The 23,469-nt window shown below is 36.0% G+C and overlaps 3 protein-coding genes and 1 long non-coding RNA gene across 6 annotated transcripts in view; 2 read left to right on the top strand and 2 right to left on the bottom strand.

The window, feature by feature from the left end:
• Window positions 1-3,973, top strand: part of fidipidine (coiled-coil domain-containing protein 93) — a 5,507-nt gene extending 1,534 nt beyond the window's left edge. For both annotated transcript variants that reach the window (XM_011313791.1, XM_011313792.1), the window contains 7 exons: window positions 939-1,050; window positions 1,211-1,681; window positions 1,823-2,034; window positions 2,435-2,754; window positions 2,852-2,972; window positions 3,369-3,453; window positions 3,662-3,973. In XM_011313791.1, coding sequence (XP_011312093.1) covers window positions 939-1,050; window positions 1,211-1,681; window positions 1,823-2,034; window positions 2,435-2,754; window positions 2,852-2,972; window positions 3,369-3,453; window positions 3,662-3,823 — 1,483 coding nt within the window. In that variant the 3' untranslated portion in view covers window positions 3,824-3,973. The remainder of the gene's footprint in view (window positions 1-938; window positions 1,051-1,210; window positions 1,682-1,822; window positions 2,035-2,434; window positions 2,755-2,851; window positions 2,973-3,368; window positions 3,454-3,661) is intronic.
• On the bottom strand, window positions 3,969-7,765 carry Ns4 (Nucleostemin 4). 2 transcript variants are annotated; one of them, XM_011313793.1, is made up of 3 exons: window positions 7,398-7,765; window positions 5,822-6,939; window positions 3,969-5,308 (listed from the first exon to the last, which is right to left on the bottom strand). In XM_011313793.1, exons 1-3 carry the CDS (start codon window positions 7,486-7,488, stop codon window positions 4,787-4,789), a joined length of 1,731 nt encoding a protein of 576 aa, XP_011312095.1. In that variant the 5' UTR covers window positions 7,489-7,765; the 3' UTR covers window positions 3,969-4,786. The 2 variants fall into 2 exon arrangements, with proteins under 2 accessions (XP_011312095.1, XP_011312096.1); XM_011313794.1 differs by having other exon boundaries at window positions 5,975-6,939.
• Window positions 7,766-7,898: 133 nt separating this feature from the next.
• Window positions 7,899-23,469, top strand: part of LOC105271961 (transmembrane protein 62-like) — a 45,045-nt gene continuing 29,474 nt past the window's right edge. Inside the window, exon 1 of the mRNA XM_011313796.1 lies at window positions 7,899-8,397. Within this exon, the coding sequence (XP_011312098.1) occupies window positions 8,206-8,397 (192 nt within the window). The 5' untranslated portion in view covers window positions 7,899-8,205. The remainder of the gene's footprint in view (window positions 8,398-23,469) is intronic.
• On the bottom strand, window positions 16,404-19,919 carry LOC105271960 (uncharacterized). The gene is made up of 2 exons (XR_892694.1): window positions 19,777-19,919; window positions 16,404-17,176 (listed from the first exon to the last, which is right to left on the bottom strand). It is a non-coding gene; the product is annotated as an uncharacterized lncRNA (long non-coding RNA).

The following is a 23,469-nucleotide window of genomic DNA, read 5'->3' as shown; positions in this document are numbered from 1 at the left end:
TTTTTTTCATTATTTTTTTATGCCAACTCCAGTGATTTTCGTGACCTCAAAACTTATCCCAAATTTTTATGTATTTTAGGTTAAAAAGATAAAATTTAAATAAAAGATGACGCTCGATAGATAGTCCACCCGGCCCTTAAATCAAAGATGACGCTCGATAGATAGTCCACCCGGCTCTTAATATAAGAAAAAAAATTCCCTCTCTTCTTTACTTTATAGAAAGTTATTTTCACTGTCTACCTAATCCAAATCTATTTTTCCGAAGTCAACGTTTTTTTTTTGATTCATTTCAATTTTTCTTCGAAATTAATATTTAGCAAAAAACTCACAATTTATCTCTAGGAGCTCTTATTTGGATCTTTTTTTGTAGCATTTACTTTTAAGATGAGCAAGAGGATTCCTCATAATTTTTTGTCTGGACCGGATTCAGATATTTTTCAAACACTTTATATATATTTTTTTTTTGCTCTCAATTGTTGAAAACGATCATTTCAATTTGAGATCAAGTCTTAAAAAATATTGAAAAATTGGTAAATAGGGAAATTCATGTAGACGTATACCTTAATAGAAAAATATGATATACGGTGGCATTTTATTTTTATTGAAAAAGTCTCAATAAAAATTTCACTCTCACAATCTCCAAATGAGATTAGTTTTTCAGAAATCAATATCCTAACGTAAGTAGAGGAATGTTCAAAGAACTTATTTTGCAACTTTATTCCTTCTGTATAAAAAAGCCCCGGTTAATATATATTTTCGCTGTCTCACACCAAATTTTATTTAGACCATCGCATCTAAATAGAAAATGAGAAAGTTATACTAAACATTTACCGAAACTCCCTAGATACATTTTTCTGGCCATTTTAGGGCAAAATACATTAACTGACGATTACGATTGAGAGAGATAGATTTCATTTTACCTGTGAATTTGTTTCCAGAGCTTTGACTGAAAAAATAGTTGCAATGCTTCCAATAATGAATTGCCCACATTGCATTGAACCTCACCAGATACAGGGATTAGACTGTATTCATATATTTCCAGTTATACAGGTGATTATCACTGAGCACAAAATCTGAATGCTCGTCTTTGTTCTTAAAATGAATTTTATAATCTAATAAATCTCCATTTTAGGTAACTTTCTACTGATTTTCTCTGAAACAATTTTTTTACGATAATCTCATTTGATGGTTTTTTGTTGCGATTTTTCAGTGGCTTGTAAAGAGATCAATGGAAATGAGAAAAGAAATGGCAGGTTTCGTTCGAGAATTTGCTATAAACCAATTCGGTAAACTGCATTCATCAGATGGAAAAACAGAGAAAAACAGAGTCGTCAGTGAGGATATTGAAGCAAATCTTAAATTAGTGAAAAGAGCGTATGAACCACGAAGAAGATTTAAGAGAGCAACGGCTGAACCGAAAGACGAAATATCTAGGGTGAAAAGTACTTTACTGGAGTACGGAAATCTGCCCGTATCTACAACAATTTCGGAGGATTTTGAAAAAGAGCAAAAAAGTTCTGAAGTTGTTAGGGAGGTTGATTCGGAGAATTCTGGTGCTCGATTGGTTACTTTAGAAGAGGAACGACTGAGTGCCAGTGCCGTGGGGAACATTGTCGGACTACAGGCCCAAGAAATAATTGAAGTTTCAGAAAAATATGCATCTTTATCTACTGAAGCTGGGGTAACTATTGCACTCAAATTTTTTAATTCCTGAATAAATTCGTAAATAACATCATGTCATTACATCCATTTCTTTGAGAAATTGTTAACATTTTGGGATGGAAATCAATTTCGTTATTCCTTCTAATTGAATTTCTTTTAGGATATAAGGAGTGGATTAAGATTGTTAATTGCTCTTGAAAAACAACGATTAAATTTTCAATATCGAGTGAAAAAGTTGAAAAAAGAAAGAGAAATGCAAATTTCCGAAATTTCCGAGGAAACTGAAAAATTGGAACAGATACAGGCGGATAGACAAAATGTGGAGGATGCATTTGTGAAAATGAGCAAGATGGAGACAGAAGAGAACAAAGGGTACTAAAACGATTTATTAAAAGAATTTTTCTTTTGTCTACTAAATTATCTAGAAAATGAGTATAATGACCTGCACCGAAAAGTTTGAATTTTAGATAATACATTTGGTAGAGTTGACAATCATATATTATTTATTTATTATGGAAGAGGGAAATTTTCCCCCTGGAAAAAACACTGGATTTGGGGTCCAACATGGCGATTGTGAATATCTGTTTTTGCATACTATTCCTCCTAGTTCATCAATATTTCCCAAATTCAAAGATTTAAAAATCGAATTAGAAAAAAAATTACGAAGGAATAATAACTAAGCTGTTGTAATAGGGATTTCTCTCGAATTACTAGCCAAAAAATTTCCATCAGCCCAAGCGAATTGTGCTCATACAGATTCGTTTTGTTCTAGGATTCTCTTAAAATTAGAAGAATTGTTAGCAGTTCATGCGGGTCTCAAAGACCAGGAGCACAAGTTCAGAGAGCAATGCAAATCAGATTTAATGTACCTACAGAAACTAGTGAAGAATTGTGGTGAGACTTGTGAACCACAAGAGGAGCAGAATCGAGTGGTTGAATACGATGCCCTAAAGGAGTCAATCAATAAGACTAGATTGCTACTAGCGAAGAAAAATCGCGCGATCGCCTTATTAATGAGGCAATTAGATGATGTTCCTGGGCGGTCGGAATTGACCCAGTATCAGAGGCGATTTATGGAATTATATAATCAAGGTTTGTTAATATGTATAAGATGGATAAGTAAAGATGCATCTTCAGATTTAGCTCTATAAACTATCGGAACATAATTGCTTCGTATTGTTTGTTACAGTTTCAACAAAGCACAAAGAAACGAAACAATATTACACCCTTTACAATACATTAGATGATACAAAACTTTATCTCAGTAAAGAATTATCGCTTTTGAATTCAATTCAAGAGAACTACAATGAGTAAGTATGAACGACTCAATGAAATACATAAATGCATAAATAAATGTAATAGATGACCAGTAAAATTATTTCCTATTAAATTATATTCCCTTTTTGTTGTTCATGAAATTCTCAGTGAGAAATTTGTCGCAACTGAAATCGCTGTTTTTTCTAATAATTTTACAATCACGTCAATTTATTTCAGAAGTGTATTTAGAATTTTTGTTGACCCTAACATATCCATTGAAAAAACCATTTTTTTGTCGATTATCAAATAAAACTGAATTGACACACTGAAAAAAACGAATAATTTTATATTTGAAAAGATTATCAAAAATGGGGTTTGTGCGCTTCAAAACTTCACTATATTCTCTTATATATTTCACGTTTTAAAAATATTTTCCTCTATATTTCTAGAGCAATGGCATCCGTAAGTGGTAAAGAACAATTCCTTAAACAATTCGAGGCGATAATTTCTGGAGTTAAACGAAATAGAGAAAAGGTAAAAATTTTTATTGGCTACACAGTTGATATTTTTGTCTTTTCAACAATACATGTGCACTTAAAGGCTCAACCTTTAACCTTGCAGTTAATCAAAAACACGTTTCTACAAAAATATCCAAAAATTCTATTGAAATGCAAAAATAACTTGTATTTACAGTGAGGATTACCAACAATTGATTTTTCGTTTTGTTCAATCATCACATTAGGTCGAGAAAAAGTGTGCAGAGGAGAAGGAGAGGCGTTTTAATCTCAATAAGGACTTGGTAACACTTGTTGAGCAGCAAAGGAAATATGTCGCAGCAGTACGGCAACTTACAATCGAATGTCGAAAGAATGAGGCCCTTCTGGGTCGACTCCGAGCCTCATAAATATTAAAGAGTTTCGCAAAATATTCGAATTTTTTGTTTTTAAAAAAAAGTTTTCGTTACTATTCCTTATAAATTATACATCATGATAATATGGAAAGTGCTTTCAAAGAAATAATCAATCATGAGAATTAAAGAAAGGTAGACATTAAATTGCATCTTGAGTCTTTTAATTCTTTCAATTCCTGACAATTATTGAGAATAACATGCGTAATAAGTTGGAAACAAACAATTTTGGGGAGAAATGCTAGTACATTTTTTGTTCAGACGCTTGTCGACCATTAAAAAATGTTTTTTCTACTTCTTTCGACAAAGCTAGTCGTTTCAAGGATCTTTATGAAATAATTTATACATTAAATTACTTGTGTTTCGTTGCTTGTTGCATTATCTTACTGACGAGCGATCTGGAGTGAAAAAAAATACAGTTTAGGTTTTTGCGCGAGAAGTGAAATTATATACACTAGGGCGATATCAGATCAGAAATCAAGAACCGGTGTTATTATCTGCGATGCTATATTTTTTGTTTTTCCACCCAACAGATAACTCTGTTGAAGCAATCCTAACAAGTGGTGGGATATTGAATAATGTGGTCTATCTTGGAAAAATTTTATGCCCAACCTAAAATCCCCAAGGTAGGCGTGACATACCGATTTCATGTGCACTGAGGTTGAAGTAGTCGTAACTTCGGTTTGTTCAGAGATAAATTGATAAAATTTGGAGCATTCGACAGATGATTTCGTGAGTTTTTAAGTGATATGGGATTTGTGTTATTCACATATAAGAGGGCGCGACATTGAGGACTGAAAGTTACAAGTGACCAGGGTTGACAGCGATTTCTTAAATAAGGAAATTTAGTAGAAATAAGTTACAACTCTTCATGAACTTGACAGTGATTTGATTGTGATTTCAACATTTTCCACTCAAGCCACTCTCCCTTATTCCTCAATTTACTGACTTCCAAATCCTTTAATTATTAGCAAGTGCTCCAAATCTATTCCCAGATAATACCAAGTCTTTTCGCTGGTCCTCACTACTTTCCTCATCGTCTTCTTCACTCTCAACGTCTTGTTCATCTCCCTCATTGCTGCTCTTCTCGCTATTACCCTCTTCCTCGTCTTCTGAGAAAGAGTCTTGTCCCCCTTGAGCCTCACAGTACTCCATATCGCCCTCTTTGACACTTGCTTGAACCCACTCGATCTCTTCTATATCCTCATGGTTCTCCCATTTTTGCTTCTCGCTACTCCACCCCAACGGATATACAAACACACAAAGCTTCCCTTCTAACGCCATTCTTAGTAGGGAATTAGCAGCCCTGTATGTGTCCAACCTAGCAGTTCTAGCAGTTGTATAATTTCGTTTTGCAGCCCACCCCTCGCAGATGTCCATGGCCGACCAGACCTCGTCGTCTTCCTGATGCTGGATTCTCAGCAGTTTTGGTAAATCCAACCTCATCCCTATGAATTTGATCGTGGTGTAAGGTTCTCTCACCTGGAATTCAAAAATCAAAGAAGTCAAACTAAAAAGTTTTAGCAATTATTTTTCAAAACAAAATATATTACATACATCATCAGTCACCGAGAATAATTTTAAAAAATGTTGCAAATATTTTCAAACGGAAGAGAAAAATTTTTCTGCCATATCATTTAGGAAAAATTGAATGAGCTTTTTTGAAAAAGCTTATTTGGTCGTTTGATCACTATTCAAAGCCAATTGTGCAATTGTTTCGTTTGCATCCCCTGAATTATCTTAATGATGGGTTATATTAATCTTTCCTTATATGTATCACGAGAAATTTGGTATCGAAACATGACGTTAAAAAGTCCCATTTTCCATAGAAAAGATTGTTTTTTCTTCAGATTCACAAATTTTCATAAATCACTTTATTTTCCTTATGATTTTCATTCCCCAATCTACAAAGAACAAGTTTCGAAATAAAAAAAAAAATTCAGATGTTGAAAACGTTTACAAAACCATTCGTAATAACTTCTAGGCAAATGTCACCTGAGCAATTGGAAAAGATCCCATCAAGATTTGCAGCTGTTTAGGAACAGTTGAAGGGAATACAAGACCTGGACAATCACAAAGACATACATTCTTTGTCAGAAAAATCGTCTGAAAATGTTTAGTGTGTCCAGGTGTTCTTGACACGCTCACCACTTTCTTCCCCATCAATGCATTCATCAATGAAGACTTGCCGACATTAGGTGTCCCAATGCAGCCAATAGTCAAAACTCCATTCTTGTACTTCTCATGTTCATAATAGCCGGTATCCTCCTTTTTGATGATTAAATTATCTTTATGATCAATGTCCTCCAAGTCGTAGTCCATCTGCATTTCCTGATGTATTTTTCGCTGCCATCTTGATAAATCGACCTGATCTCCAACGATAGTTTTGCAGATTGAAAGGAGCTTCTGAGCACCTTCTGCTGCCATCCTCAGCTTTCCTCGTCGTCTCCTCTGTTTCAATCCTTCACCATCTTCTCGGTTTTCTCTGAGATTGTACTTGGGGAAGGACGTGAAGAACAAAATGTGGAGTTTGGGGTAATATACTTTGAAGTATTCTCTCCATGCTACAACTAGGGCTGGAGGAGCTAGATCAATCTTGTTGAGAACCAGAATCATTTCTTTCTTCAAATCGTTCGTCACGTAAGTGTAAAGGTACGGAGGAAACATCAGGACGGGATATCTGATGTCCACAATAATGAGAAGAACATCGGACATCTCCAAAACTCTCCACAGTTGCCTCCACGTCTCCAGATTGAACTCAAAGTAGCTGATGTCTTTAATACTCTCGAGTTGTTTCAAGTATTGTGTAAAATATTGGTGCTCCCTCTTGTCCAGCACTTCCTGGGACATTGAGAAGTTCCATGGTGGGCGCTTTGGTATGTCTAGACCTTCAGGAAAGTAGTTCGAGGAGACTTCCTGTTGATCCAGGGAGAGAGGTTCAATGGTTTTGCGGGCTTCCTCTTTTCGTTGCTGGAGTTCTTGTGGAGATTCTTGAAGGAAGTGTAGGGCATAGCGGTTTCGGCCGGTGCTGTCACGTGGTTGTTTGTTGATTTTTATAAGGCTTTCCTGGGTTGAGTCATCCTCGACGTTAACATCTTGTTTGTGAGGATGTCCTGTAGGTAGAATTGTTTGAAAATTCCATTTAATACATCTATAGGGAAGTCTGTGGTGAAAAGAATCAATGAAGATTTTTTTTGCCTGATTGCTGATTTAATAAGTATTAACAGGAATTTAACTCATAAGAATCTTAATAATCTTCTTCCTTTTATAGATATTCGGCGGATAATCGTAAAATCCACTTCAGTTGTAATTATATTATTCTTAATTTATTAAAATAGGTAAAAAATCTTGAAGAGGTAAGAGCAAATTTAGACCGAGCTTCTTTTCTCTTGTAAGATCAGAATAATATCATTAATAACAACAGAGAAATATCATTATAGAGTAGCACATATAAATTTTCATAATTTCACACGAGATTTGTAGTGATACTATGAATAGGCTCTCAAATCTCCAGAAGAAATGTCAACATTACCCTAACCAATATCTATCTGGTAAATGTAGTGTGAATTACCGAGAAACGCCTGTTTTCGATGATTCTTTGCTTGCATTTGTTGCTTCTTAGCCTTTCCACTGAAAGGAGCTTTCCTTCGACCTTGTGGCATATTTCGAGGCTTTTGTCACGTATCAAAAATGATTTTACAATATGCGCAGCATTCCCACCACTATTCAATAGACAAGTTTATACCTGCCAGCATACGATCTTGCCAAATGATAAAAAAAAATTAAAATTTTGCACGGCGGAAAAATATGTGGAGTCGTTTCCATCCTCAACGACATGTTATTGTCAGAAAGCGAATCCCAGTATGTTAACTTAGGTGTTTCTTGTGCATTGAAAATTAACACTTGACTCAGTAAACGCAATGAAATAGCAGCTTATGACGAAATATATGGAAAATGTATATATATATATATATATGTATAGGTTATATATATATACTATGTAATTGGTCATTGCGCAGATGCGCGGACCGGCAGAAATTACATCTGCGCAAACATTGTTGGATGTATCAGCTGATCGAACAGTTGAGCGTGTTCCTGGGTAAAGTTCCATGTATTTAAAATCACGAAATGGAAGGAGTTATTTCAATGACTTATAATGAAATAGGAATTGCGATTTTTTTTCCTGCACTTCTCAGGAAAATGTGTTAGTCATCTGATGCACAAAAGTGTGACGACTTCTGTCAGTCAGTGAACTTATAGGAGTACACTCGAAGGACTTGTCAACGACAATCAGATCAGATGAGAGACATAAAAAAATAATTGATTAAGAGACTAAATGATTATGATTTCTTTGAATATTGGGCATTTTGAGTGATTAAATGAAAATGAAGATATCTATATTGACTATTGTCTTCCTCGTCTCCATTGTTATGCTCTCTATTTTTGTTGCAAATGTAGCCAATTTAATTGCAACTGATAGTGATGAAGAGATGATTCAAAGGCCCAAAGGAGAGGAACCCCGAAAGTATAACATTGGGGATAAAATGGACAACCTCATGTGGTTTTTACAGGTAAAGAAGACTCATTTTCTTTTGAATACCGTGTACGATGGAAAAATTTCAATGAGTTTATTCGATATATATTTCAAAATCGAGAGAAAAATGTGAAATTTTCCACAAGACCTCTCTCTCAAAGTCAACCAAAAATTATCCACTAAGTTCCCATCAAAATTGGATTATAGTTATATATGGTGACGTGTTTTACCGGCAACCATCATATGTAACAATCAAAATTGAATTTAGCTTAATTCGAAATTCATGAAATAAAAAACTTAAAAGAGCGACAGAAACTCTGGGAAATTTCCGTGCACGCAGAGTCAATCGAAAGTTAAGTTCTAGTCAAGAATCTCCCAATAATTTCCTCTAATCTCGTGTTAAACATTCAGAAAGCAATGTTTATAGAGGGATATCTTTGCAGGCAGAGATAAGGAACGATCGTACTTGTATTATTATTTACCAATAAATTTTTTATCCATTCGGCTTAGTGAAAGACGACAGCTAAAGCTGATTTTTTATTAGTTTATAGAACATTTTGCGCTTTCACGCAAAAGCATGAAATTTTTTCGATTCTTCTGATTTTTCAATTTTTTCATTTTCATCATTTTTTTTGTTGGGACAATGAAAAAAAAATACAGAATTAAACGTTTATATAAATAATGGAGAACTATAGGAAATACACGTGGCCATATAGATCGCGCTTGGATAAATGAAAATTGAGCCGCCACAGTTTCAATTAGGAACTATATACAGAATTACGAAATCTAATGAATATTCCGAATCTAGCGAATTTCAAATGAATTTGAAGGATGTCCTTTTTGCCCCCACCCTTCCCACAAAATATTTTCATTGACAGAGTTTATCCCTTCTTGTGGTTATATTTCGAGTCATTTGAAATGCTCAAGCATATTTTCTCAAGAAAAAATTGGTTTTTGCTTCCAAATGGAAGCTTTGAATTCGGCCATATTCAAGTTCCCAATTTTTTGAGTTAGGGTAACTAAATGTAGATGGTGCCTGCATGTATGCATTTATGTATGAGCGTGTGTGTGTTTTTTGCTCTTTTTTTATCCCCCTCTCTTTTTCTTCATCAAGGAGTGATGGAATACCATAATTTTTCGAAATGAAGATAGACTTTTAAAAGCTCTATCTATTGACACTAATAAGTTTCAAAATTTCCATGACGATTTAGAAGAATCCGTAATTCTTCATGGTTTTTTTTTGGTTTTTTCAAAATTTCTTCACGAAGGGTTATTAGAATCTCATGTATACACCTATGAATATAGACTCCCATGTGCTCCATCCATTTAGACCAATTGAAATTGAAAGCGGCAGAAAGATTAAGAAATATTCGTATTTCTTCGAAAATTGATTTACAACGATAATTCTAGTAATTAATATCAGAGAGGAATTAATGATCGCTCAAAAAATTTATATTAATAGGCTCTTGATCGTATCAGAATATGGAGAGAATTGCAATAACGTGTGATATAATATGATAATGAAAAAAAAAAAATGAAATTAAATAAAACCAAAATATGATAAGATATAATTTTATTATTTAAAAAAATTAAACAATTATAGATTATATATTATGTCAGGGTCTCGGCTCTCGGTGCAAGTGATGATTGTCACCTTTGTTAGTACATGACAAAGGGTAGACGCGAGCCCATTATATCGGATGATGGGCCTTTACGAACCACGTCACAAACTTTAGGTCCTTTGGGGCCTAAAGACCCTTTTCCTCCGCGGAAATCGGCCGAAGTGAGGGTACGGCTTAAGAAAAGCAAAAGAGAAGAAATGTCGTTGAAAAAGAGGAAAAGCGAGGAAATGAGTCAAAAATGGAAAATTCGAAATTTTTGTTCCCATCACGTTTTTATTTATTTTGGAAGCTGACATGACGAATAAAATATAAAAAAAAACTGTTCAATTTGTTATACCCTACGTGGGGGGTACTTAGATTTATTGTAGATTCTAGGCTCGAAGGGATAAATCCTACCAATAGTTTGTAGGTATTTAAATATGAGAGTTTATTACTTTAAGTATGTGTTCTGACTGATTACAAAGATTACGGCTAACATACGTCGAAGCCCGATTTGGATCTGCCTTCTGCATATCCAAACGGCCTCTTAAATCCATAATTGTTTGTGTGTCATTACTTGGTCAGCATAATCCAGTTATGCTGGCAAGTGTCACGCTGACAATGCTGGATGTCTAAATATTTAACAATAACCTAATTGACCAAAATCTGGCGCATAACAAATTTCAGAGGTGTGTATCAAATTCCACAATGTCATGTTCCAGTGGTCCCGCCATTATTTACCCAAGAAATAAAATTGATTGAAGTAAAAATGTTCAATAATGAAAATAAAAAAAAAATTATTATTAAAAAAAAATATTCATTTTTTATATGTGGAAATAGCATCAGCTGGTAAAAATGCCAATAATTCAAGAAGTTGGATTTTTATAATGATTTCAGTTTTTTTTCCATGTATAATAGTTATTTTACATTTAATTCAATAACTCAACAGAATTCCAAGCTATTGAAGGTTCTATGCAGTTTCAAAGAACAATTAAAAGTAAAACTTTTATGCCATACGGGGGTGAAACCCGCCGGGATTCTTAGATAGTACCGAGTTTCACTGTGTAGTGCAATATTATCGATTCAACATATCAATTGCGCATCGACTCATCGACAAGATTGCCCAGTCTTTTCTTCTTATCATCGCAACCTAGCAGATCTTGACGTCTCATTTATTCATTCGAGGAAAAAAGTGAAATTAAATGGATCAACACAGGATACTTGATCGTAACGAGGAGGTCAATTTTTCCAGAGAATTCAGTTCTTCGCCAAAAAAACCATGCCTGGATGACCAAAACAAGTACTGGAATGCACAAAATCTCCCACCAGAATTATTGAAACCAGTACAAGAAGTCAGGGATTGTTTGGTTTCCGAAAAGTCTGTTATCAAATACAAAACTGGCTATCAAAATTTCAAGAAGTGGTTAGCAGAAAATAACAACAGCAACATACAGCTGACTGAAACCGTTCTCTTGGCTTATTTCGGAAATCTTAGGCAGACATATGTGCCTACCACCCTATGGACGATCTATTCAATGCTCAAAAGTACGCTTGTAGTCTACGATATCATCAACATTTACAAGTATTCTCAATTGATAAGTTTCCTAAAACAAAACGGAAAAAGACACGAACCAAAAAAATCCAAAGAATTAATAGAGAAACAATGTCATCAATTCGTTATTTTCGCTCCAGATGATCAGTATTAACTTCTCAAATTTGGTGATATTAAACAAATTAATTAAATTCATTACAAATTAATTAGATTGACTATATTCAATCAAGCCGACGTACAAATGCTATTTTTTTCTCATTTGTCAGTGACAGGTAGCACTAATTTTTGGTCTCAATGGAGAATGTCGACGTCATGAGCTGGATGAAATGACGATAATTAGGTTGCAAGATTTTGGGGACCACTACATTTCTTGGCCTAAATCAAAAGTCAAACATTCCGCAGACCGAAATTCGACAATATATGCTACGTGTTTACCAAAATCACCAATATTGAAAAAAACAACAATTGAAGAGAAAGAAAATAAAACACCTTTCATTAAAATGAGTGTTACTAGAAGGGGTAACGGGGTTTGCGCTCCGCGTAATCACCTTATCGACGAGGCAATCTTATGCATAAGGTAAATACCTTTTTTTTTAATTGACTAGCGTATATGGCGCGCTATGAGCGCCAAATCGTCCACGTATGGGGTGTTATCATTGGAATATATATATATTTATATATTTCCAATGTAATATATACATATATAGAATTTCAAAAAGAAGATAGAAAAAAGTCTAAAAATTTATATAAAAAAAATAAATTAAAATTTAATAAATTATATTAAATTTATATATCATATTATATAGATATATTTTGATATGCATAGCGCCAAAAAAAACTGACAAAAAACTTTACGTGCTTTTTTTTAAAAGGGAAAGAAAATTTATTAATTTCCCCGCTTTTCCTTTTGTTCAGCGACATTTCTTTTCTTTTCCTTTCCTTGAGCGTTACCCCCCATTTCGGTGGACTTCATCGGAGGAGAAGCGCCTTTAGGACCTGGTTCGTAAAGGCCCCTCAGCCGATATAGTGGGCTCTCGTCTACCCTTGCTCATGTACTAATAGAGGTGAGGTGCACCTCCTGCTCTCAGAGCAGAGGATGCTCAGCCATGCAGTTGCTAGACCAGCATGCCAATAATGCGGATTCGATCCCGCGCATCGGCGGTCAAAATTTGTAATGCTCTAATCTCACAGTTTTACTGTCGAGCAGTAGTCCTGTCAAAAAGCCGACTGTACCAGGGCAGGTTTTTCCCCCCAAATGAGGTTTTTCACTCCCTTTGGCGAATGCAGTACAGGGGGTTGGGCGATAGGAAGGAAACAAAACGTAGAGACCCGTGACCGTATACCAGAAAAAAAGTTTTCATTACATATTATGCATTATATATTATATTATATAGGGGAGATGTGCACAAAACGAGCACCGTGAATTTGTTTTCATTCTTCCGATTCTTTAATTTTCATCATTGTTTGGTTTGGATCATGAGAAAAACCACCGAATTAAACGCTTATGTGAATAGTGGAGTACTATAGGAGATAAATGTAGCTGTCTAGATCACGCTTGAGTAAATGAAAATTGGGGCGCAACAGTTTCCATTTTTCAATTGTGAAAATCAGAACAACTTCCTAAGAACATCGTTCCAAATAAGAAATGTTTTATCACTTTCATTCCAAGCTGTAACGGTCGAAATTATTCATTTCGAGTAAGCAAAATCCCACTAATACCGTTCCTGGTTTCGTTCCGAGCTTCGTTCCAAGCTGGAATGCTCCAAGATTTTCGTCCCAAACTGGAATGCTTCAAGATTTTCGTTCCGAGTTTTGATCCGAACGAGAATCGTTTCCCGATTTTCGTTACACTTTCGTTCCAATTTACGTTTCGCTCTTCACGCGTTCTACAGAATGAAATGCCAAAACGGCAATTTCATCCCATTCCATAGTTTATTTCATCACCAAGGACCAAGTCCTTGTTTAAATGCTCATCTGTGGATAATAATTTCCAGAGTTACGTTTGTGTGGCATGTATTTGCGATTGGAAGAATTATAATTAAATCAATGTGATTATCCCGCATAACAACCTGTTCTTGATTCCTGCATTCTGGAAATATACATCCGTTGTTAGTTGAAGTTCCACAAGTTAGTTATGCAGAGGATATGTGCTCTAATCTGTTAGACATACCATTTAGAAGAGTCATCTTTCACGAATCTGCCTACATTGGAATACAGGAATGTGCCAAATGATAGTTTGTTCGATATAATACATAAGGCGCAGCGTAAATCTTAAATTACTGAAATTTACTTCTCTTATATGAATAAGGCCATATGGTTACATTTATTACAAGATACGAATTATTACTGTGAACATGTATAGGAATCAAATATGTTAATGATTTCTCAAAGTCGAAAATATTGCTATTCTATTTGACTCGCTTACGTTCGGAACTATTTGGACCGACTTATAAATTCGTACAGATACCGCCCTCAGATCGTTTAATCCCATCTAGGTTGCACCCAGCTCGATAAATGCAAAACAATAAATTTTCTTTTTTCACTTTCCTTTCAGAGATAATGAACTCTATTTTGTTGAAAATGTAATAAGATTCGACTTCAGTTCAACTTTGGTGCAAAGAACTTACAAAGTATTTTCTTGAAATTTCATCCTTCTTTTCTTTTCACCCCATATATTATAAAAGACACGCGCGATTATACCTAGTAATGAAATTTATAAAGGTTCTTCATGCACTCATCCACCTGCGCAGACAAAAAAAGTTCTTTGGAATATCTTTTAAAATTTTTGGGAAATCTCTGAAAGATTTCTATAGAAACACCTCCGAATGTGTAAACATAACACATTCATATGAAATTTCCTGGTTATTATTACTGGTAAGTCAGTCAGACTTCGAATCTCGATAAATCAATTCATAGCAGTAAATGCATAACAAAATTTCGTAGGAATCTGGTATTTACCTTTGTCTATAAGCAAAAATAGATCACTTCCAATTCTGGATGAAATTATTGAAATTTGACAAATGAGAGGCTATAAGCAGAGTTAAAGGCGAAGGTTATAATCAGATGACACAGATAATAATACGATATAAATACGATTTTAGCTAAGTGGCGAACCAAAATCTTTAGGAAATACGCATATTCTGTACTTATTAACGAAAGTTTCTACGACATATTCATCTCTTTTCAAACATGGGAGTAAAAATAGTGCGTTCGCCGTCCTTGATCACCATTGAATTTTCTGTCAGATATTACAGTTTTGGTTTAGATAATTTTAGAGCGTTCCCGGGAAGAGTAACACTCCAATATTAAACTCACACAGTTGAAGATGCATTGCCGATAAAGGTGAACATCCGCCTATTTTTCCCCACTCAAAGTAAAATGTTCAGTGAAATATCTAGTCCTGCCCAGATTCGCGTAGATATTTTGATGATATAACTCAAATTCCCGATTTGAAAATTGGCGCCAGTTATCATATTTCACCTGGGTTATTGCCAGAAGCTTAAAAACCCTGGCCGAACTGGGATTCGAACTTGCGATCACCTACTAGCCAAAGCACTACGGGGCGTCTACTAAAGTTAAAATTTAAATGGCAACATGTTCAAAAAAAAAGTTGTCTAAAGATTGTCGAAATAGTATATTTCCAGACTGTTGGGATGGGAATTTTTAGTCGTGTGGAGTTTGGCGAGCCGAGCCGAAAGCAAAGTTTCCGAGTGTGGGAAGTATATAGTAACAATTTCCAGATGAGCAGTTGTGAAAAGCAATACGGAAAAAAGAATTTTCTGAAGGTCTCCAGAAAATTGTCTTCCGAAGATTTTCCCAAAGAATTATCTATTCAAGACTTAAAAAAAATGTCTTCCAAAGATCTTTCAAAAACAAAATTCTTCGGTGGATGTAAAGAATTTTTTCCGAAAATCTTTTAAAATAATTGTTTTCTGAAAATCTTCCAAAAAATTACTGCGGAACATCTTCAAAAAAAATAGTTCCCCAAGATATTCCGAATTTTGCTTTCGGATATCTTCCGAACATATCTTTGACAGATTTCGTCTTCTGAAGAATCTTTCGAAGATTCTTTTTTTCTACGTTTTTCGGCAAAATTTGACACACTTGTTCCTAGGCAGGAATGCATAGGGAGAATATTCCATCAATTTTGATGCTGCATGATGCAGGATGCAGTAACACAATTAAGCAGAGGACAGAAAAACTTCGTCGATATAGAAATAAAAAAGAGGTGATATTCTTCGTACTAATGATGTGGCGATGTACGATGTGCAGTTAGTACAGCCGAATCGTTGCTCAGTTACGGTGGAGGGTTCAGCGATTTTGGCAAATATGCGATACTTTTATTATAGAATAAAGTTTAAAAGAGAGACGCTTCTCTTTTCCGAAATTCCAAGCGTGCCCGCTTCCGAAGGCAATTTTTGCGAGGTCTTAAATCTGAATAATATGGACTATGTACGAATACATGGACATTCTTTTAATCCTGCAGATATAAAGAATACTACAATAATAATTACCATATTGTTATGTACTTTAGCTACAGTTTATATCAATTATATCATCAAGTGCGGGTGATTAGCACAGAAGATGAAAATTGGCTGTCAGGCGGTTCGTTCAGAGATAATCAATAAGCGGTGTCAAAAAAAAATATTGCGTTCATAACATGGTCAAATATTCTTCAGTGATAGAATCAAATTCGATATTTTTCGGAAATAAAGCCAAACTTACCTTCTTGATTAATGAATCATTCAGCTTGATCTTTATTCACAAGGGGGCATGCAGAAAGAATTAGATATTTTAATATATTTCAATAACTCGAATGTGCTCGGTATTTTAATACATAGTTTCATTGTTAGTTGTCTGTAAAATTGAGAAGCACTTTATACGCCCCAATTAGATTTGTTAAATTTCAATTTATTGTTTAAGTCCGTGTTTACAATTGCCTGACAGTTATATCAGCACCCAAGCAATGGTCGAACGGTAATTAATTCCCATTGAACCGGCCCGTTTGATAGGAAAAGGACAAAGATGAAAACTATTTCTCTCGCTATGTCTTGGCTCTCCCTCATCCCAGGTGAGAAATTTCAAACTTCAACGATAGGATCATGCGTGGCAGAAGCTAAGATTGCCTAGCCTTGGCATACCTAGCTCTGAACAAGCTCGATGCTATGGATATACCTAGGTAAATCCAAACTTGGTGATGCCATACGTGTCCAAGCTTTGAATCTGAGTCTGCGCCAAGCATTCTCCAAGCTTGATATTTCAAGCATGAACTCTAGACGCTTAACCGGGCTTGTTCAGGCATATGTTACCAAGGCAATCCAAGCATGGATCGAGCTTCCTATTCCAATCTTGAACTCAAGATATTTACTCAAGCTTGTTCTGAGCATAGCTTGGTTGGGCATAGATGACCAAGGTATTTCCCAGCTTGATGGTACCGCACGAGTCCAAGCTTGGGATCTAAAGCTACCCTGAGTATGGTCCAAGGTATTCCAAGCTTGAACTCAGGATATTCAATTCAGCTTGACCGGGCATAGGCTAGCAAGGTTCATTCACCCTATATATCCCCAAGCTTGAAATCCATGCCCGTCTCAAACATGGCCCCAGCTTGGTATTCCAAGATCGGACGCCCGGGGCTTAACCGATCTTAACCCGACCTGCCCCACCTAGATAACACAATAAAATGGGATAATTATTTTATTCAATTTTATTAAATTCATGATTAAATTTGCTTTCTATCCTATTTTACCCCGTATTCGTAAAGAGTACCCCATCCTTTAATTCACCCCGTTATTACGTTTCATCCCACTTCTAAATTTATCTGTAATTTAATTTCCTCTGAAGCATCACTTTTTGAAAATGTGAAAAATCTCATAAGTTGTTCAATTTTGCAGTTTATCGCTTTGACTCGTCTGTGCGTTACTGCTAAATAATCTGTATTTTAACTGCTTGGACATTGTAACCATTAATATATAAGGTAATAATGAAAAATGAATGGAATTCTTTCAAATTTTTGGAACATTCTGCAGGGTAGAGGGTACAGGGCGATTTCAAGTTTTGGGTTCCAATGCTTTATTGATGGATTCAATGATTTCCGAATGGAGTTACTGTTAGAATTTTATAAATTTGGCAGGAACATATTTTAGACATTAAAAGTAATTGCATGATGAATAAATACCGTTTTTTCGCATCAATTTTTATTTTTTGCATGCATACTATAGATATACAGGGTGTCCGAGATAAAATTGTACACCCAAATAACTATTGAATGTGGGTAGTAATCGAAAAATCTTTCAAATAGAAGTTGTAGGGCTCCAAGTGGGAAAAATAATGAGATATGTTTTGAGCATTTAAGTCTTCATGTTTTTATGCTACAAGCATAAGTTCATTTTTTTCATATGGGATCAAAAATTTTCTTGTAACAAAAGTTGTTTTACGCGATGAGATGAATCTAATGATGTCACATATAATGTGTTTTTTATGCTTTCTGAGCTCAAAAATACTAAAAATGGAACTTGTCAACGATATTCCAAATTCAGACACGATAAACAGAAAAATAAAGGAGAAACAAAAAGGCGCCAATGGATTGTTCTACTAGAAAGACGTTACAACAAGTGCTCAATGTTCCCACCATTCACTTCAAAACACAACTCAAGTCGACGTCGGAAACTCTGCACAACATTTCGAAGCGCTTGTTGAGGAATGTTGGCAATAGCGCCTCTGATACGTGTTTTCATGTCTTCTGCAGTCGTTGGTCGATTTTTGTAGACTACATCTTTAATGTAGCCCCATAAATAGAAATCAAGTGGAGTTAGATCAGGTGATCGCGGAGGCCAAAGAACAGGACCACCTCTGCCGATCCAACGACGAGGAAACAGAACATTGAGATAATTCCTTACACAAACTGCAAAATGCGGTGGCGCACCGTCTTGTTGGAACCACATTCTTAGTCTTATGTCAAAGTGTACATGTTCCAATAAAACTGGGAGGTCATCTTGTAAAAACTGTAAATAGCGTTGACCGCTGACTCTTCCGTTGAAAAAATACGGCCCATCAACAATGCTACACCACACATTTACACTCCACTGATGCTGATGGTCAATGTGCTGAGTCCAGTGAGGATTTTCCATAGACCAATAATGGGAATTATGACGGTTTAATGCGCCAGTACTTTTAAACGTCGCTTCATCACTGAAAAGGACATTTTGGAAAAACTCGGGACTTTTGTTCAAGATCCCTATGGCCCAGTCTCAAAAAGCAACACGATTCTGTCTATCTTGTGCAGACAGTGCTTGTGTCAATCTGATATGATATGGATGGTAACGGTTCGATTTCAAAATATCGTGAGCTGTGCTTCGTGGAATACCTGAATCTCTCTCAATTTCTCTTAAAGAGATGTGAGGGTTCATGTGAACCATGGCCAAAACGGTAAGCGTACGAGGATTGTCAGGATTCATCCGTTGTTGTCGTTGTCGTCGTTGCAGAACTCTTCCTCTTCGACAATTTCTCTCGATAATCCGAATGCGTGAAGCTGAGGGATGACGTAATCGGTTTCGGTACCGTTGTCGATATAATCAAGTGGCCGCGCGATATGCACCTCGGCATTCTCCCAAAACCAGTAGAATATCCACAACTTCATTTGCGGAATAAACCATGATACGCGAAATCACTCAAAAATAATCTGAACTCAATAATGACCCGTTTCGTACTAAGAATCAATAAACACTAAGGTACACCAGATAGCTCTGGTATTTACACTTTGGTGTTTACTGGTTCTTATTTAAAGGCCACTTTCTGTTTATCGTGTCTGAATTTGGAATATCGTTGACAAGTTCCATTTTTAGTATTTTTGAGCTCAGAAAGCATAAAGAACACATGTGTGAAATCATTAGATTCATCTCATCGAGTACAACAACTTTTGTTACAAGAAAATTTTTGATCCCATATGAAAAAAATGAACTTATGCTTGTTGCATAAAAACATGAAGACTTAAATGCTCAAAACATATCTCATTATTTTTCCCACTTGGAGCCCTACAACTTCTATTTGAAAGATTTTTCGATTACTACCCACATTCAATAGTTATTTGGGTGTACAATTTTATCTCGGACACCCTGTATAATGTGCGGAAATTCGCACTACGATAACGCGTGCACTCTACAATGCATTCGTCCGAGTCATCCATTTAATCCAATATTTTTAATATAACAACTCACCTATAAATATATTTCGAAATAAAAATTCTAAAAAAAAAAATTGCGCTCACCTAACAAATTCCTATTGCTTATGATTTATTTAAAAATCTCCGTTTTATTAGGTACTTGAAAATGTTTATTCGTGCCACATTTGTGTGTTGCTTTGCTTGTATTTTACTGCTCATTCCCCTTCGAATTATAATGAACTAATCGACGGCCACTGCTATCCCCTCCATAACGTTGTTAGAAAATGACGCCGTGAGGTTCGGAGCACCGAGGTCATTCTAAATCGTGTACATCTCCTATACACAGTGAACACGGGAAATGCGCTGTGTATAGCTATAATACATCCATAGCTCGATCGACGTCCGAGGTTCGCTCGAGCGTCATTCGCACTATTCCGAGCTCATGCGATCAACTTCGATCGCGTACGAGTAACGCTTAGGCTGCATCGATATAGACACTGTCTGCTCGATATCGAGATCTCTATCTACGTTACCGACTGCACGATGAGTGGGCTCATGCGCAAGCAATCGGATGAAACTTAGCAATGTCGCACTTTCGATGATGACGGTTACAACACGATTTCCGATAGAGCTCATGTGACAGTGGACAGTGCATTTTCGGAAAACAACATCAGCAATGGTTTCAGAGTTCCTGAAAGGAAACTGTGATAATAGAGCTCACCTACTCACCAATAGTCGTTCAATCAACGGAGAATACATCATCTTGTTTCCTGCACTTAGGAAGAATCCTGCAAAATTTGTGGAATATGTCAGAATGGCCGTCCAAACATTTGATTATGTTTTATCCAATATTGGTCCGTCGCTGGTGAAAAATTGGTGTAACCTACACTCCCAACCAATTATGGCGGCAGAAAGGTTAGTTCTCACTCTCACGTAATTCTTTAATGGTGATTCCATTTTTGGAATCTAAAATTATTCCTTTTCTTTTCTCAAGTGATTATCCTTTTTTTCTCCATTTAAAGGCCTATGTTGATTTTAATGAAAAAATTCAATAACGATCCATTTAATGTCCAAAACTTCATGTAAATTTTCATCGGAAGCTAACCAATCTTTGTTGGAAAAATAAATACTTTGTTAAGTCAATAAATTGAGACAGCACTTGACTGTTTGTTTTTATTTATCATATTGAATGTTTTTGAAGCAATTAACCGATAATAATAATAACGTATTTGGTTCGTTCTCGTCTCGTTATTGATATTCTACTGATGCTGTTTGTAAATTTGAATATATTTTAACTAATATTACCGGGTTTTACGAATATTGCACTTCGCTCCGCATTCCACATTGTCCTGATTCCGCCTTAATTGTAATATGAACTTCTCATCAATATTGGAAATAAACAAATTCTCTAATTCCCAACATTTTAGCGCTAATCAGGCCTAAAGTTCTGAAACATCAAGAAAAATAGAATCATCACTCGAGATTAAAATGAAATCATTTGGGAACCAAAGAAAATGGGCGGCCCACTTGAAAAATAATCATCCATGTATAAATTGCGAATTTTAACTTTTTAGGTTTTTTAGCGACTGAAGCACCTACTCTACATTGGTATTTCGATTCAAGATGGGGATCAAGACGGTTTCTGTGGTCATTTCTGAGACAATGAATGTCCTATGGCTGACACTAACATCAGTTCACATGCCAGTTCCTTCCGTCAGTGATTTCCTTAAAATATCGCAGAATTTCCAAAATAAATGGAACTTTCCGCATTGCATTGGCGCAATCGATCGACATCACGTTGCTGTAAAGAAGCCATATAATTCTGGAAAACTATATTATAACTTTAAGGGGTACTATTCGATTGTTCTGCAAGCTGTGGTCGACGCCAACTATAGATACATCTTTATAGACGTAGGCGGATTTGGGTCCCAACATGATTCGGCCAATTTCAAAGATTTATAAGGCTCTAATACAAGAAAAAATCGTGATACCGTAATCAAGTCAAGTTTTTAATGAAGCCTTATCATGGCATTAACCTGTCACAAGCCCAAAAAGTCTTTAACAAGCGACTGTCTAGAGCTCGGGCTGTGGTAGAAAATGCGTTCGCTCTGACTCGCCAGAAATGGCGTGTTTATTATACCAACATCGAGCAGAGTTCAGAAATTGTGAATTTAATCATTAAAACCGCATGTTTATTGCACTACGTGATCATCGATTTGGAGAACCGAAATATTGTTGAAAATCGAATGGCGGAGAACTCAAGCGATAATGATGATGTACTTATAGAAGCGGTTAAGGCTGAAGATATCTGCGACGAACTCGCACGACATTTTACCATCTAATAAGTGTTAAGTTAAGAGACAGGCTGGATGGAAGAAATTTAATAAATTGACGTCGACAACTGGATTTCAAGAACAAGAAATCCAAGCCGGCCACCCTCACTACAATGCATGGCATCATCCCTCCTCCTGAGCTTCCTAAATTCGCTGTTGACCGCCGTTACCATGGCTCTGATCTCCTTGTGCACTGAGGAGAAGCTCCATTTTGTCCCAAGCTGCTTTCCTGGTGTCTTCACTCATCAGCTTGTCACTCGTAACACTAAAGGCTGTGGGGGCCAAGTGAGCCACTCGCACAACGCTGTAGTCGTTGGCTGACGACGCATGAGAGCCTGCTTTCGCACTCTCAGACGCCGGCACTGGGGTATCCCTCCCCTGCACCATAAACGTGGCTGGTTTCAAAAGATTCATGTCCATCGTAAGAGTGTGTTTGGTCCACGGGAACTGTTATTTCATTCCTACCCTTCTTCTCCCGAAGGAGAGGACGAGCTTCCCCCTATCCGCCACCCGGGGACGCGCCGTGTAGCAGTATCACCTCTGCCACAAGTACTTAATAAACCGGACATTTTTAAATTAATCATACGCAATAGGAATTTATTAGGTGAGCGCAATTTTTTCTCCGAGAATTTTTATTTCGAAATATATTTATACGTGAGTTTTTATATTAAAAATATTGGATTAAATGGATAACTCGGATGAATGCATTGAAGAGTGCACGCGTAATCGTAGCGAGAATTTCCGCACATTATATATCTATAGTATGCATGCAAAAAATAAAAATTGATGCGAAAAAACGATATTTATTCATAATGGAATTACTTTTAATTTCTTAAATATGTTCCTGCCAAGTTCATAAAATTTTAACAGTAACTCCATTTGGAAATCATCGAATGTATCAATTAAGGGGGGCGGGGAGGGGGGTATGGGATAACGGGCCAAAAAAAGCGTTTTTGAAGATTTTTTTTTGAGAAAACTACTGAATATTTTTGAATAGTTTTATTATCATATTATTCAGTGACATTTCAAATATGTTTTCGAATTTCTAGACAACAAAATGTCGAAAATCAACGAAGTTGCAGCCACTTGAAGTAGGCACTCAACGGAATTCCGCACATTGCGGTGTCCCGGATATAAGATCGTAGAATCATCTGAAACACATGGGACAAAAAAAAGTTAGTTCTTTAGAAGTATATCTCCCAGCCAACGTTGCCCTTTTAAAAGAAAAATTTTTTTTTCATTTTTTCAACGGTCGGTGAAGGTAAAAGTACGTTTTTAGCCCTAAAAATGCGCCATTTTGTGGCTGTAAAATCAAATAGAAGCAAAAAATAAATAAAATGGGACCGTTGGCTGGGAGTCAATTGTATGTTGCACAAGTGTGCAAAATTTCAATACGATCGGTGCATAACTTTTTGAGTTATCGTGGACACCGACTTCAAAAAAGGCGTTTCGAGAAAAACGCGTT

The sequence above is a fragment of the Fopius arisanus genome, unplaced genomic scaffold (genome assembly GCF_000806365.1).
Source record: "Fopius arisanus strain USDA-PBARC FA_bdor unplaced genomic scaffold, ASM80636v1 scaffold00130, whole genome shotgun sequence".
Lineage (NCBI taxonomy): Eukaryota > Metazoa > Arthropoda > Insecta > Hymenoptera > Braconidae > Fopius > Fopius arisanus.
This window is presented reverse-complemented; position numbering and strand designations above follow the sequence as displayed.